Here is an 11,503-nt window from a genome sequence, read left to right on the forward strand (position 1 = left end):
GGCAACCTCAGGCCACTTTACAGAACGTATTGTTGATACTTGGTTCCGTTTTTAACTTCAACTTTGTCCACAGATTAAAAAAAAAAAAAAGGAAATAAAATATTCACAGTTGCGTTTTATTTTTTATTTTTGTTTAACTTTTTTGCTGGGGAGGTTAGAAATGTCACTCTTGCCTGTCTTCAAAACTTGAGAGCTCTGTATTCAGTTACACTGTGGAGCTTCTGTCACTAAAACAAATTCCTCGCATGTGTAATCACACCCGGCAATAAAACTCTTTCTGATTCTGATATTTATAATATAAAAAAAATATAATATTAAATAACAATATTAAAATAATATAACATTACATTAATTTCCGGTCCGACGTACCGTCTTTTTGAGCAACCAATCACAGAGCAGTAGGCGGGGTTTTACGAATACGGGTGGGAAAGTAAACATACTGTATCTGTGTACCGGCGCTTAAAAGACTCTCAATGTCGTTGATCAGTGAAACTCATCTGAACGAAACAATAAAAATGGGTTTCTGACCAGAGCGCCACAGAAGGTTATTTCTGTATTACACTGGATATTTTTTATTTATTTATTTATTTATTTTAGCGTGGATGCTGTGAGTGATTTTCCCTTGAAGAAAAAAAGACACCAGGGGATTTGCAAGGTCAGTGTAAAGCATGCAGAGGTTTATTATAAGCATGCAGAGGTTTATTATAAGCATGCAGAGGTTTATTATAAGCATGCAGAGGTTTTTTATAAGTATGCAGAGGTTTATTATAAGCATGCAGAGGTTTATTATAAACATCCAGTGAACACAGAAATAACTACAACTTCACTGGGGTTCATTCGTGTTGTGGGGCAAAAATAAAGGGCTGAACAGATGATCGAGTGCTTCATGGTGATAAAGTTGTGCTATATAACATTTAAAAGACAAAATACAGACTGATTTTCTTTAGAAAATATAAATCAACTCCAAATAACTTAAACTTTAACTTTATTTATTTCCGTTGAATTGACACATTCTAGATTTATGAACTCTTAAACTTTTACAAACCTTCTGTACAAAATCCCCAAATTATATTCAATTCCAAATAATAAAATAATAAAAAAACACCAAATAATCCAAAATACTTTTATAATATTTTTTTAAAAGATTTATTTTTAGAAAGAGAGATAGAACCAAACCAGTGTGAATGTACTGTAAGTAAAAGTATACAGTATATAAGGATAAAATAAATAATGAATACAGCGACAATTTAAATGATTTGTATTAAAAAATGTTTTTATTAATGTTATTTATTATAAATAACAAAAATATTTAGATAATAATCATTTAAACACTTTTTTTTATTTTTACATAATTTTTAAAAAAATTATGTTGAGAAAAGTAAAAAATTTTATGCCACAGAATTTACGGTAATAATGAATTGGATGTTTTTTAATCATTTATACAGGGATGTAAAGCTCCACAACATCTGTGAGCTCCTCGTGTGTTTGGGTTTGTTTTGCGAACGCTTCACTGTGTCACGGTTGATTTCTTCCTCCGACAGAATGAAGAAACTGCCGGTCCTCGCTCTGCTCCTGTGGATCTGTTGTGTGTTTTATGTTGGTATTTTCCTCTTTGTTGGCGGTTTCCTCTTGGTTCGTCTGGAGGTCAACAGGACGAGCAGCTGCGAGGACGTTTTGCCTCCTTCCTCTAATTCTACCTCGCCGGACTTCTGCCACAAGCTTCCTCGCGTGCGCAGGGTCGTCATCCTCGTGGTTGATGCTCTGAAAGCAGATTTTGCTCGCTACGACCCTGGAAACGTTTCCCCCAGACCGTTTGAGAACAAGCTGCCTGTGCTGGGTGAGATGGCGTCTTCTCAGCCGTCACACACCAGGCTGTACACGTTCAGAGCAGATCCTCCCACCACAACCATGCAGAGGATAAAAGGATTCACCACCGGATCCCTGCCCACCTTCATAGACGTGGGGAACAACTTCGCCTCCAGCGCCGTGCTGGAAGATAACCTGATTGACCAGCTTGGTCAGGCAGGTGAGAGAGAGAGGGGGGGGAGAGAAGAGAGACAGGTGAGAGAGAGAGAGAGAGAGGGGGGGGGGAAAGAGACAGGTGAGAGAGAGAGAGAGAGAGAGAGAGATAGAGAGAGAGAGATAGAGAGAGGGGGGGAGAGGGGGAGAGATGGGGGGAGGGGGAGAGATGGGGAGAGGAGAGAGACATGTGAGAGCGGGAGGGAGGGGGAGGGGAGAGAGAGGAGAGAGATAGGTGAGGGAGAGGGGGAGATGGGGGGAGAGTAGAGAGACAGGTGAGAGGGGGGGAGGGGGAGAGAGACAGGTGAGAGACAGGTGAGGGAGAGAGGGAGAAAGACAGGTGAGAGACAGGTGAGAGACAGGTGAGAAGACAGGTGAGAGACAGGGGAGAGACAGGTGAGAGAGAGAGAGGGAGAAAGACAGGTGAGAGACAGGTGAGAGACAGGGGAGAGACAGGTGAGAGAGAGAGAGGGAGAAAGACAGGTGAGAGAGAGAGAGGGGGGAGACAGGAGAGAGACAGGTGAGAGAGAGAGGGAGAAAGACAGGTGAGAGACAGGTGAGAGAGAGAGAGGGAGAAAGACAGGTGAGAGACAGGTGAGAGAGAGAGAGGGAGAAAGACAGGTGAGAGACAGGGGAGAGACAGGTGAGAGAGAGAGAGGGAGAAAGACAGGTGAGAGAGAGAGAGGGGGGAGACAGGAGAGAGACAGGTGAGAGAGAGAGGGAGAAAGACAGGTGAGAGACAGGTGAGAGAGAGAGAGGGAGAAAGACAGGTGAGAGACAGGTGAGAGAGAGAGAGGGAGAAAGACAGGTGAGAGACAGGTGAGAGAGAGAGAGGGAGAAAGACAGGTGAGAGACAGGTGAGAGAGAGAGGGGGGAGAGGTGAGAGAGAGAGAGGGAGAAAGACAGGTGAGAGAGAGAGGTGAGAGAGAGAGAGAGAGAGACAGACAGACAAACAGACAGACAGATAGAGACATGAGGAGAGAGTCGGACAGAAAGACAGACATAGATAGATAGATAGATAGATAGATAGATAGATAGATAGATAGATAGATAGATAGATAGATAGATAGATAGATTATAGGAATAAATAGTTTATAGTAATAATTTACTAATTAAACCGAGGCCATGACAGATTTGTACTTCCTGGCATTCAGATTGACGCGTCTCTCTGTGGTCTTTATTTATCTTCAGGGAAGCGAGTCGTCTTCATGGGAGACGACACCTGGGTCAGTTTGTTCCCCAGAAAGTTCCACCGCTCGCTGCCTTTCCCGTCCTTCAACGTCAAGGATCTGCACACTGTGGACAACGGAATCCTCCAGAACATCTTTCCCACCAGTGAGTAGCTGTGAGCTTCAAGCAGAGGTTCAGCAATAAGTTCCGGAGTTCATGTGGAGTTCATAACGTCTCGCCAGATTTATTCGTTTACTGAAGATTGTAGCAAAAACATAAAGGAGAAAGCAATTGAGAAAATTAAAGAAAAGGAAAAAAAGTAATATAATTAGGTAAGAAAATTTATATAGATTTGATATTATTATAAAATATATTTTTATATTTTGACATCATAAAATAAGTAAGTGAAAAAATGTATATATCGGCCGGGGGGGGCACGGTGGCTTAGTGGTTAGCACGTTCGCCTCACACCTCCAGGGTTGAGGGTTCGATTCCCGCCTCCGCCTTGTGTGTGTGGAGTTTGCATGTTCTCCCCGTGCCTCGGGGGTTTCCTCCGGGTACTCCGGTTTCCTCCCCCGGTCCAAAGACATGCATGGTAGGTTGATTGGCATCTATGGCAAATTGCCCGTAGTGTGTGAGTGTGTGAGTGAATGAGAGTGTGTGTGTGCCCTGTGATGGGTTGGCACTCCGTCCAGGGTGTATCCTGCCTCGATGCCCGATGACGCCTGAGATGACCCGAGAAGTTCGGATAAGCGGTATAAAATGAATGAATGAATGTATATAGCTTCAGATATAAATAAATAATAATAATAATAATAGAAAAATAAATAAATAAGTAGAAATAATGTTTGTGTAAAATGTATAGAAAAAAACAACTAGAGAAAAGTAAAAATTAAGAAAGTCTTACGGAAGTCTTCTTTTTCATATTGCTCATTAAAGAAGCTTCTTACAGTATGTGAGCGAGTTTTACAGTAAATAATCACTAAAAGCAGCTCCATCGACTCTGTAAATGACTTTAAATCTCCCAAAACTATAATTGGTAGAAATTGGTAGAGTTTTAGGTTTCAGGTTGTTTAGCGCTGTAGTTAAGAGCGTGGTGTTGAACGTGTTACACAGCGAGTGCGCTGTTTGTTCTCCTCACAGTGGATGGAGATGACTGGGACGTGCTGATCGCTCACTTCCTGGGGGTGGATCACTGCGGCCACCGTTTCGGCCCCGACCACCCTGCCATGGCGGAGAAGCTCACTCAGATGGACGGAGTGATCAGGTGAGCGTTCGCTTCCTTAGAGCACAGATTCTCATACTGTACATTTTTTGTTTGTTTTTCAGATAACGTTCAAATCAAGTGTTGCAGGTATAAAAGGACGGTTTCACCTTTGGTCTATTTTTTATTTTTTTGGTTTCTGAATGGAAGGTTGTGAGTTCCAGTCCCAGGTCCCTTAACCCACAATTACTCAGTTGTATAAAACGAGAGAAAAAATTTAAAGGCGTCTGCCAAATGCTCACGATCTTTAGGGGGGGTTTGATAGCTTAGTGCTTAAGGGGTAGTTCTATGATTCAGAAGGTTTTGAGTTCAAATCCCAGATCCACCAATCTGGAGAAAATATAATATTGTTGCTTAAATTGGGGGACATTTTCAGTATAATACCTTTTTAAAAGTTTTTCTAGGAGGTTTGAATGTGGGGATGTGGTAGCTCAGTGGTTAAGGTGTTCGACTACTGATCGGAAGGTCATTGGTTCGAATCCCAGGTCTACGGAGTTGCACCTGCAGGGTCCCTGAGCAAGGCCCTTAACCCTCAATTGCTCAGGTGAATAAACTGAAATAAAAATGTAAGTCACTCTGGATAAGAGTATCTGCTAAACGCTGTGAACGTAAATAAATGTAGAACCTAGAAACCTAACAGGGTTTAATTGGAACCCAAAAAGACAGGACACATCTTTAGGAATAAACCTGCAGGAATATTTTTGTAAATAAATTTGAGCCAAGATTTTTTACTTTTAAAGAATTTAAACTTTAGAATCTTTTCCATAAATCATCTTGTTGCTTCCAACATGCTTCTTGTCGTAGTTACATTCCATGGAATAACATCAGTGTTTTAACCTCATGCGTTTCTGGTCTCAGGTCAGTGATAAAGCGTCTGCAGGACGACACTCTGTTAGTGGTGATGGGAGATCACGGGATGACGGACACCGGAGATCACGGAGGAGAAAGTCAAAAGGAAACGGACGCTGCTCTGTTTCTCTACAGTGGCTCACCTCTGTTCCCAGATCGTGACACACAGGTGAGCGATTTCCGCCGCTGTGCCTATCAGAACTCCTTCCAGGACCTGCGTCCTCTTGAGTATGTTCAGATATTTTACGTGTGTGTGTGTAATCAGCAGGTGGAGCCAGAGGTGGTGCCTCAGACCGATTTAGTGCCTACTCTGGCCTTGCTGCTGGGAATTCCCATCCCTTACAGCAGCGTGGGTCAGGTGATGCTCCCGCTTTTCCCGAGCTCACTAGATGCACCTGTGGGTCTCAGCCAGGGTGAGGCGCTGTGGATCAACGTCAAACAGGTGAGAAACCGGGGAACTCCAATGGTAGGTCCAAAGCTTCGACTCTGGACTTCTTATTATTTTTTGATAAGATACGTTATTAAACCTATTAAATAATTATAACGCAATTCTAAAGAAACAGATAAGCTGTGTTAATATTGACTCGATTGTTTCGCATTCACAAAGAAATAGAAATGACGATACGAATATTAACCCTGATATTAATATCGTAACATAAGTCAAACACGCAGGCCTTTTTTTTTTTTTTTTTTAAATTTTCTCAACAAAACATGCAATAAAAATACAAACAAAAAATACCAACGATTAGATATCATTTTACATCCTACAAAGTATTTATGTAGCTGGTAATATCCACACACAGTTAATTTTTTTGGCTGAAATATGGAATAGTTGTTAAAAGTACTTGTTACCTAAGGAATAAAACACCAGATGATGTTCTGTAACAGGAAATATGATCATCGACAGGGAACCACAAACGGTAGAACCATGAAAAATCCTTGTACTAAGCACTGACACTGGAGACATCTTCCATAAATGTTAACATCTAACAACATGGATTATTACGTTAAAGCTATATGGTGACATCACCATACTGTGAACTATCTATAGAAACAATAACATAGTTAAAGGTGGGGTCTCCGATGTTTGAAAGCCAATGTTGACATTTGAAATCACCAAAACAAACACGCCCCTAACCCAAATGGATCCCACCCCTGTATCGATAGCTCCGCCCACACATACATACGTAACCCAGGCGACTAACGGAAAGAAATGTGTCTTTATCGTAGCTGAAGGGAAGAACGATACGATTGTAGATAAACAAACAAGCAAAAATGACACACAAGCATAATCATGTAAAGGACAAAGGCATATATTAGTTCTGTGTAACAAAGCAAAACAAAAAAGGAAAAAAAGCGACCTCGGCGTCCCATCGCAGGCCTTCCCGCTCCTTCTTTTCGTTTTTATCCGCCATGTCATGTTTCCACCGCTTTCTGCTAATGTCACACACACTCACTGAACACTCTCTCCGCCGCATATCGACAAGACACGCCCCTTTCTGCTAATTGGCTACACGTTTGTTTCGTTTGTCGGTCCGACTCAGCTTTCGGAGGCATTTCTCTAACATCGTGCACCGCACCTTTAAAACGAGAGCATTAATAATATGCATAGAAACCTGTGTCGCTGCTTCTTTTTTTTTTTTTAGAAAATGAATCAACACCTTTGACCAATCAGATTCAAGGAATTCAACAGTGTTCAAAGTATAATTCAGGATAAAACTCACTAACTGGAACTCTATGGATTTTAGTTGTCTTTATGTCCGTTAATCACTGTGGTTTTGGTTAAACCCCTGACATTTTGGTCTCATGTCCAGGTTCATCGGTTTTTGGAGACCTACTCCAGCATGGCCAAAGACATTCCAGAGTACAGTTTGTCTCAACTGCGGACTCGCTTCTCCCAGATCTCAGATCAGTACATGAGCTCGATACATGATGGAACTCCTGCTCCTCCTCAACTAGTGGCCTCCATGCAAGAATACCTAAGCTCCGTTAGAGAGACCTGTCGTGCCTCGTGGGCACGCTTCAACCCTCTGAAGATGGCAGCGGGCCTTCTTGTGTTGGGTTTTGGGTGCATCTTGTGCTACATTATTTCAGAGCTATCTGTTGTGGTCCTTCAAGGTGCTATGTTGAAGACTCCGGTGCTTGCTGGGCTGTTGGTTGGGGGAGTGGTAGCTGTGGGTCAAATCTTCTTTCTGGGATTTGCAGAAGTTTCGTGGTGTTTAGGAGCTGCTGTGTTGTGTTCTGAGGCTTTATTCCTGTGGCTAGCTAGGAGGACCAGTCCTCGTGGGCGATTGTCTCATTGGCGCCTTTTAACTCCGCCCCTGCTCGTGCTTCTTCTGCGCTGTGCATCCTTGCTTTCAGACAGCTATGTAATCTCTGAGGGGCGTGTGGTCACGTTCTTACTGTTCAGCCTTGGCCTCTACGTTCCGTTTCAGCTCAACTGGGATGGACTTCTGATGCCTTCAGCTGATACTCAGAAACCTCAGAGCCTTCTAGCACCCTCGTTGCCTCCCTCGGTTGTCCGGCGTGAGAGTGGCACTTTGCTTGTTTGCACAGGAGTCTTGGTGGCGTGTCTCTACCTGTCTCTGTCGTTCCACAGTTGCCGTGAAGAACAGGGTACTTGCCAGCCTTCGGTCTTCTTGACGCCACTCTCACGGGTTCAGGATAGTCGTCTGCGCAACTTGCACTACATCTTGTCCCTGGCATCACTTTCTGCCTGGTCATTCTTGCTACTTCGTTGGTTGCGTCACTACGGAAACCTGAATTGCACAGGTGTGTGTGTGTTTACAGCACGCTGCTTGCTTCCTCTTGCCTCTGTCTGCATGGGACTTCACTGGGCGGTCAGTGCAACTCCAGAGGACACCTTCAGGAACCTGGCAGAGCTCATTAGACTGGCGCAGGTGATCCTGCCACGTCTTGGCTTCGGTCTCCTCGGACTCGGGATGTTGCTTTTGTGGCTGGACCCACTTACGGTCTTTCTAAAGTCACGAGCACCTTTGAACTCTCGGGGTTCCATCGTGCCTCCACCAAGGTACCGTGCAAGCACTGGAATCAGTACTCAGGCAGAGCTGCACCATCTTATACCGCAGTTATATCAGCGCATACGCCAGTCGCTTGACGACGAAGGGACCGATGGGTCCGATCCTGATGGAAGGCCAGCAGTAGAGGCCTACGGATTGGGCACTGTCTACTCTGCACCCCTGGTTTTACTATGTGGTCTGATGGGCCTTGGGATGCTGCTACTACACCCTGAAGGCATGGCACTCTCCTTCTTGCTGCTGTTGTTGCAGGCTGCAGCTCTCCTTCATCTTCATGCTTCCTCCAGTAATCTCTCCAGCCTGCAGAGTAACTCCAGTAAGCTCGACCTTTGTTACTTGTGATAACAAACTGCATCGTGTCAGTAATATGTTTGTGAACTAGATGAACGAGATTGAAGCTTTCCTTTAAACCTGTAAAATACTGACTTGTTGCTGCAACTTTTATCAGGTCTCTTTAGTGTTCCTTGGACTCCTGTGGTTCTGTGGTCTCTGGCTGCCTCACAGTTCTTCCACGCCACAGGTCACCTGCCCACCTTCTCGTCCATCCAGTGGGGCGCTGCGTTTGTGGGTTTCCCTCAGGGACACGTGGGCACCGCCCTGCCCGCCTCGCTCATCACCCTTAACACCTTCTCCTCACACATCCTGTTTGCAGGTATCTCCAACTGTCTGTTATGCCACTTGTTTGATGTTGATTTTCCAATAAATAAGCCTGATTTATCTTCTAATACGTTATCTTATAATACACTCTGGCTAATATTTTTAATAAATATATGCAAATTTGTTTCTTTGTAAACATGGAATAGTTTTGCATCATCCGTTTCCCTCTGTGATGTGCATGATTGTGTGTGTCTTTAGTCAGCTGCCCATTGCTGCTCTTCTGGCCGTTGGTGTGTGAGCTGCGTGGGACTCGAACCATCCGCTCGGGTGGAGGTAAAGATGGTGATGAGGTTGTCATGGAGATGAGGCTCCAAGCAAACCCTCAACAGTTTAGTTCAGCTTTACTGCAGCTCGCAGCACGTTACTTGTTTATTAACGGAGTACAGGTACACACACACACACACACACACACACACACACACACACACACCAGTGTTTTTTCTTGTTTGTGCTGTCTAGTTTCATTACTTACGGTGTGTGTGTGTGTGTGTGTGTGTGTGTGTGTGTGTGTGTGTGTGTGTGTGTGTGTGTGTAGGTTTTGGCATCAGTTTGTGCTGCTGCTATTCTGAGGAGACATCTCATGGTGTGGAAAGTGTTTGCACCCAAGTGAGTGACATGTTGAACTAAACACTCTCTCTCTCTCTTTCTGTCTCTCTCTCTCTCTCTCTCTCTCTCTCTCTCTCTTTCTTTCTTTCTTTCTGTCTGTCTGTCTTTTATCACACCTGCTTACACACTAAATCAACCATCTAAGACAGCAGTTATACCAAAGGCTCAAATTTCAGAGCTCTTCCTAGTTAAAGTAAAAAAACAACTTCTGTGTGTGTGTGTGTGTGTGTGTGTGTGTGTGTGTGTGTGTGTGTGTGCAGGCTGATGTTTGAGTCCAGTGCATTCATCATGAGCAGCGTGTCTGTGCTTGTCGGGGTCGCCCTGGTCATGAGGGTGGACGTGGCCGTGGCTCGCTTATTTCAGAGAATCCTTCCAGAGAATTCCAGGTAGTATTGTACCACCACCTCTGTCCCTACAGTTTCATCTGGTATCTATCCATCTATCCATCACTAAAGACACGACACGCACACGACTGCCAGCACGATCGACGAAAATGGTCTCAAAATGGCCTCCGTCTTTCAGAACTCTGGAGAAATAGACTCCTGCTGATATTTTGCTCAAACAGAGACATAACCTGAGCCATCTGAGAAACTGCTGCCTCAGACCGAGGAGTGTTTTTTTTTTTTTTTTTTTTTAACTGGCTGATTTACTGAAGGGCTTTTGTATTATGAAAAAGACACACACACACACACACACACATTTTGAATGTAGTAAGAACAGTTGGTCTGTATTTAATTTGGATAACACCTTCGTATATATATCACCCAGAATACTTTGCTACCTGCTGAGAGCGGTGCAGTGGGATTCTTGCTCTCGTTTCGTCTATACCTAAAACATGATGCGGCGATGCTTTAATCCTTTTGTGGTGTCCGGCTTTCTCGCCTCCTTGTCAAACAGATTAGCTTTGAAAGCTTCATCCTTTACACTGATTACACCATCAACGGTCTCAGCTAGTCATCTCGCGGATCGTAATCCAGCTAAACTTCATCATTATTTAAGATGAACTGCATTCTGGGACTCCCGAGTCCAACATTTTGCTCCAATGTCCTCACTACGCCCAGCATTTGAGATTAGCTATGTTCTCCAGTTGGTTTTTTTCCATGTTGTGATGTCAGAAAGACGCAAAATCGCTGACTTGTCTAAGAAATATACAAAAAGGTGCGGCACAGAGTTAATTTCTCAGCGAGTTCAGGCATATTACAGCTGCTATACTTTTAATTAGAGTTAATGTTTCTCAGATAATCTCTTCAGCATAGCCACCTAGTTAAATCCGGTGTCAGGGTCGATACTTGACAATACTTTACATTGTATTATTATTTATTAACATCAACATATCCACAATATATGCGTTCAGCACAGGTCCGAGCTAACTAGCTTTACCGTCGCAGTGAGGAATTCCATATGATTCGGTTTGTAATAATGTTTATTGATTTGTGTTGCCATTTATATTTGTGTTTTTTTTTTTTACTTTATTTTATTTTATGCTATTTTATGTTTGTCTGGTGTATAAAAAAGAAATCAAAGCTAATTCTTTGTACTTGGTATGATGAGATAAGAACGGTTGGGTTGATTGTAGCCATAACACAATCGAGTGTGTGTGTGTGTGTGTGTGTGTGTGTGTGTGTGTGTGTGTGTGTGTGTGTGTGTGTGTGTGTGTGTGTGTGGAGGGAGGGAAGTATTTTGTCTTAATGAAAAAGAAACCGGTCTGTTTATACGCTCGGAAAGAAATGTGAATGATTTTTTTTTTATTGTCCTTAATTGGATGAAATTAAATATAAATAAGGGAGAAGTCAAATAAAAATTTCTACTTTGAAAATGACTGGAATTGTGTTTATTTTTTTTAATGTTTTAGCAGTCCTAAAGAACTGCCCAAGACAAAAGATGATCATCATAAATAAAT

At 43.1% G+C, this 11,503-nt stretch overlaps 1 protein-coding gene across 2 annotated transcripts; it reads left to right on the plus strand.

Annotated features, from left to right (window-relative positions):
* The first annotated feature begins 428 nt into the window (after positions 1-428).
* On the plus strand, positions 429-10,590 carry pigo (phosphatidylinositol glycan anchor biosynthesis, class O). Of its 2 annotated transcripts, none has more exons than XM_027132637.2 (11): positions 429-655; positions 1,542-2,026; positions 3,211-3,354; positions 4,333-4,456; positions 5,312-5,471; positions 5,568-5,744; positions 7,117-8,656; positions 8,789-8,992; positions 9,196-9,383; positions 9,533-9,603; positions 9,864-10,590. In XM_027132637.2, the coding sequence occupies exons 2-11, from the start codon at positions 1,543-1,545 to the stop codon at positions 9,991-9,993; spliced, it is 3,222 nt and encodes a 1,073-aa protein (XP_026988438.2). In that variant the 5' UTR covers positions 429-655; position 1,542; the 3' UTR covers positions 9,994-10,590. The 2 variants fall into 2 exon arrangements, with proteins under 2 accessions (XP_026988438.2, XP_026988439.2); XM_027132638.2 differs by having other exon boundaries at positions 5,571-5,744.
* Positions 10,591-11,503: the final 913 nt, after the last annotated feature.

Source organism: Tachysurus fulvidraco, chromosome 20 (genome assembly GCF_022655615.1).
Source record: "Tachysurus fulvidraco isolate hzauxx_2018 chromosome 20, HZAU_PFXX_2.0, whole genome shotgun sequence".
Lineage (NCBI taxonomy): Eukaryota > Metazoa > Chordata > Actinopteri > Siluriformes > Bagridae > Tachysurus > Tachysurus fulvidraco.

Excerpts from the sequence above, each read along its gene's own strand:
- pigo (XM_027132637.2), top strand. The coding sequence starts at position 1,543 with ATGAAGAAACTGCCGGTCCTCGCTCTGCTCCTGTGGATCTGTTGTGTG. Across the intron at positions 2,027-3,210 it reads TGACCAGCTTGGTCAGGCAG|GGAAGCGAGTCGTCTTCATG; the intron begins GTGAGAGAGAGA and ends ATTTATCTTCAG. Across the intron at positions 8,657-8,788 it reads CAGCCTGCAGAGTAACTCCA|GTCTCTTTAGTGTTCCTTGG; the intron begins GTAAGCTCGACC and ends AACTTTTATCAG.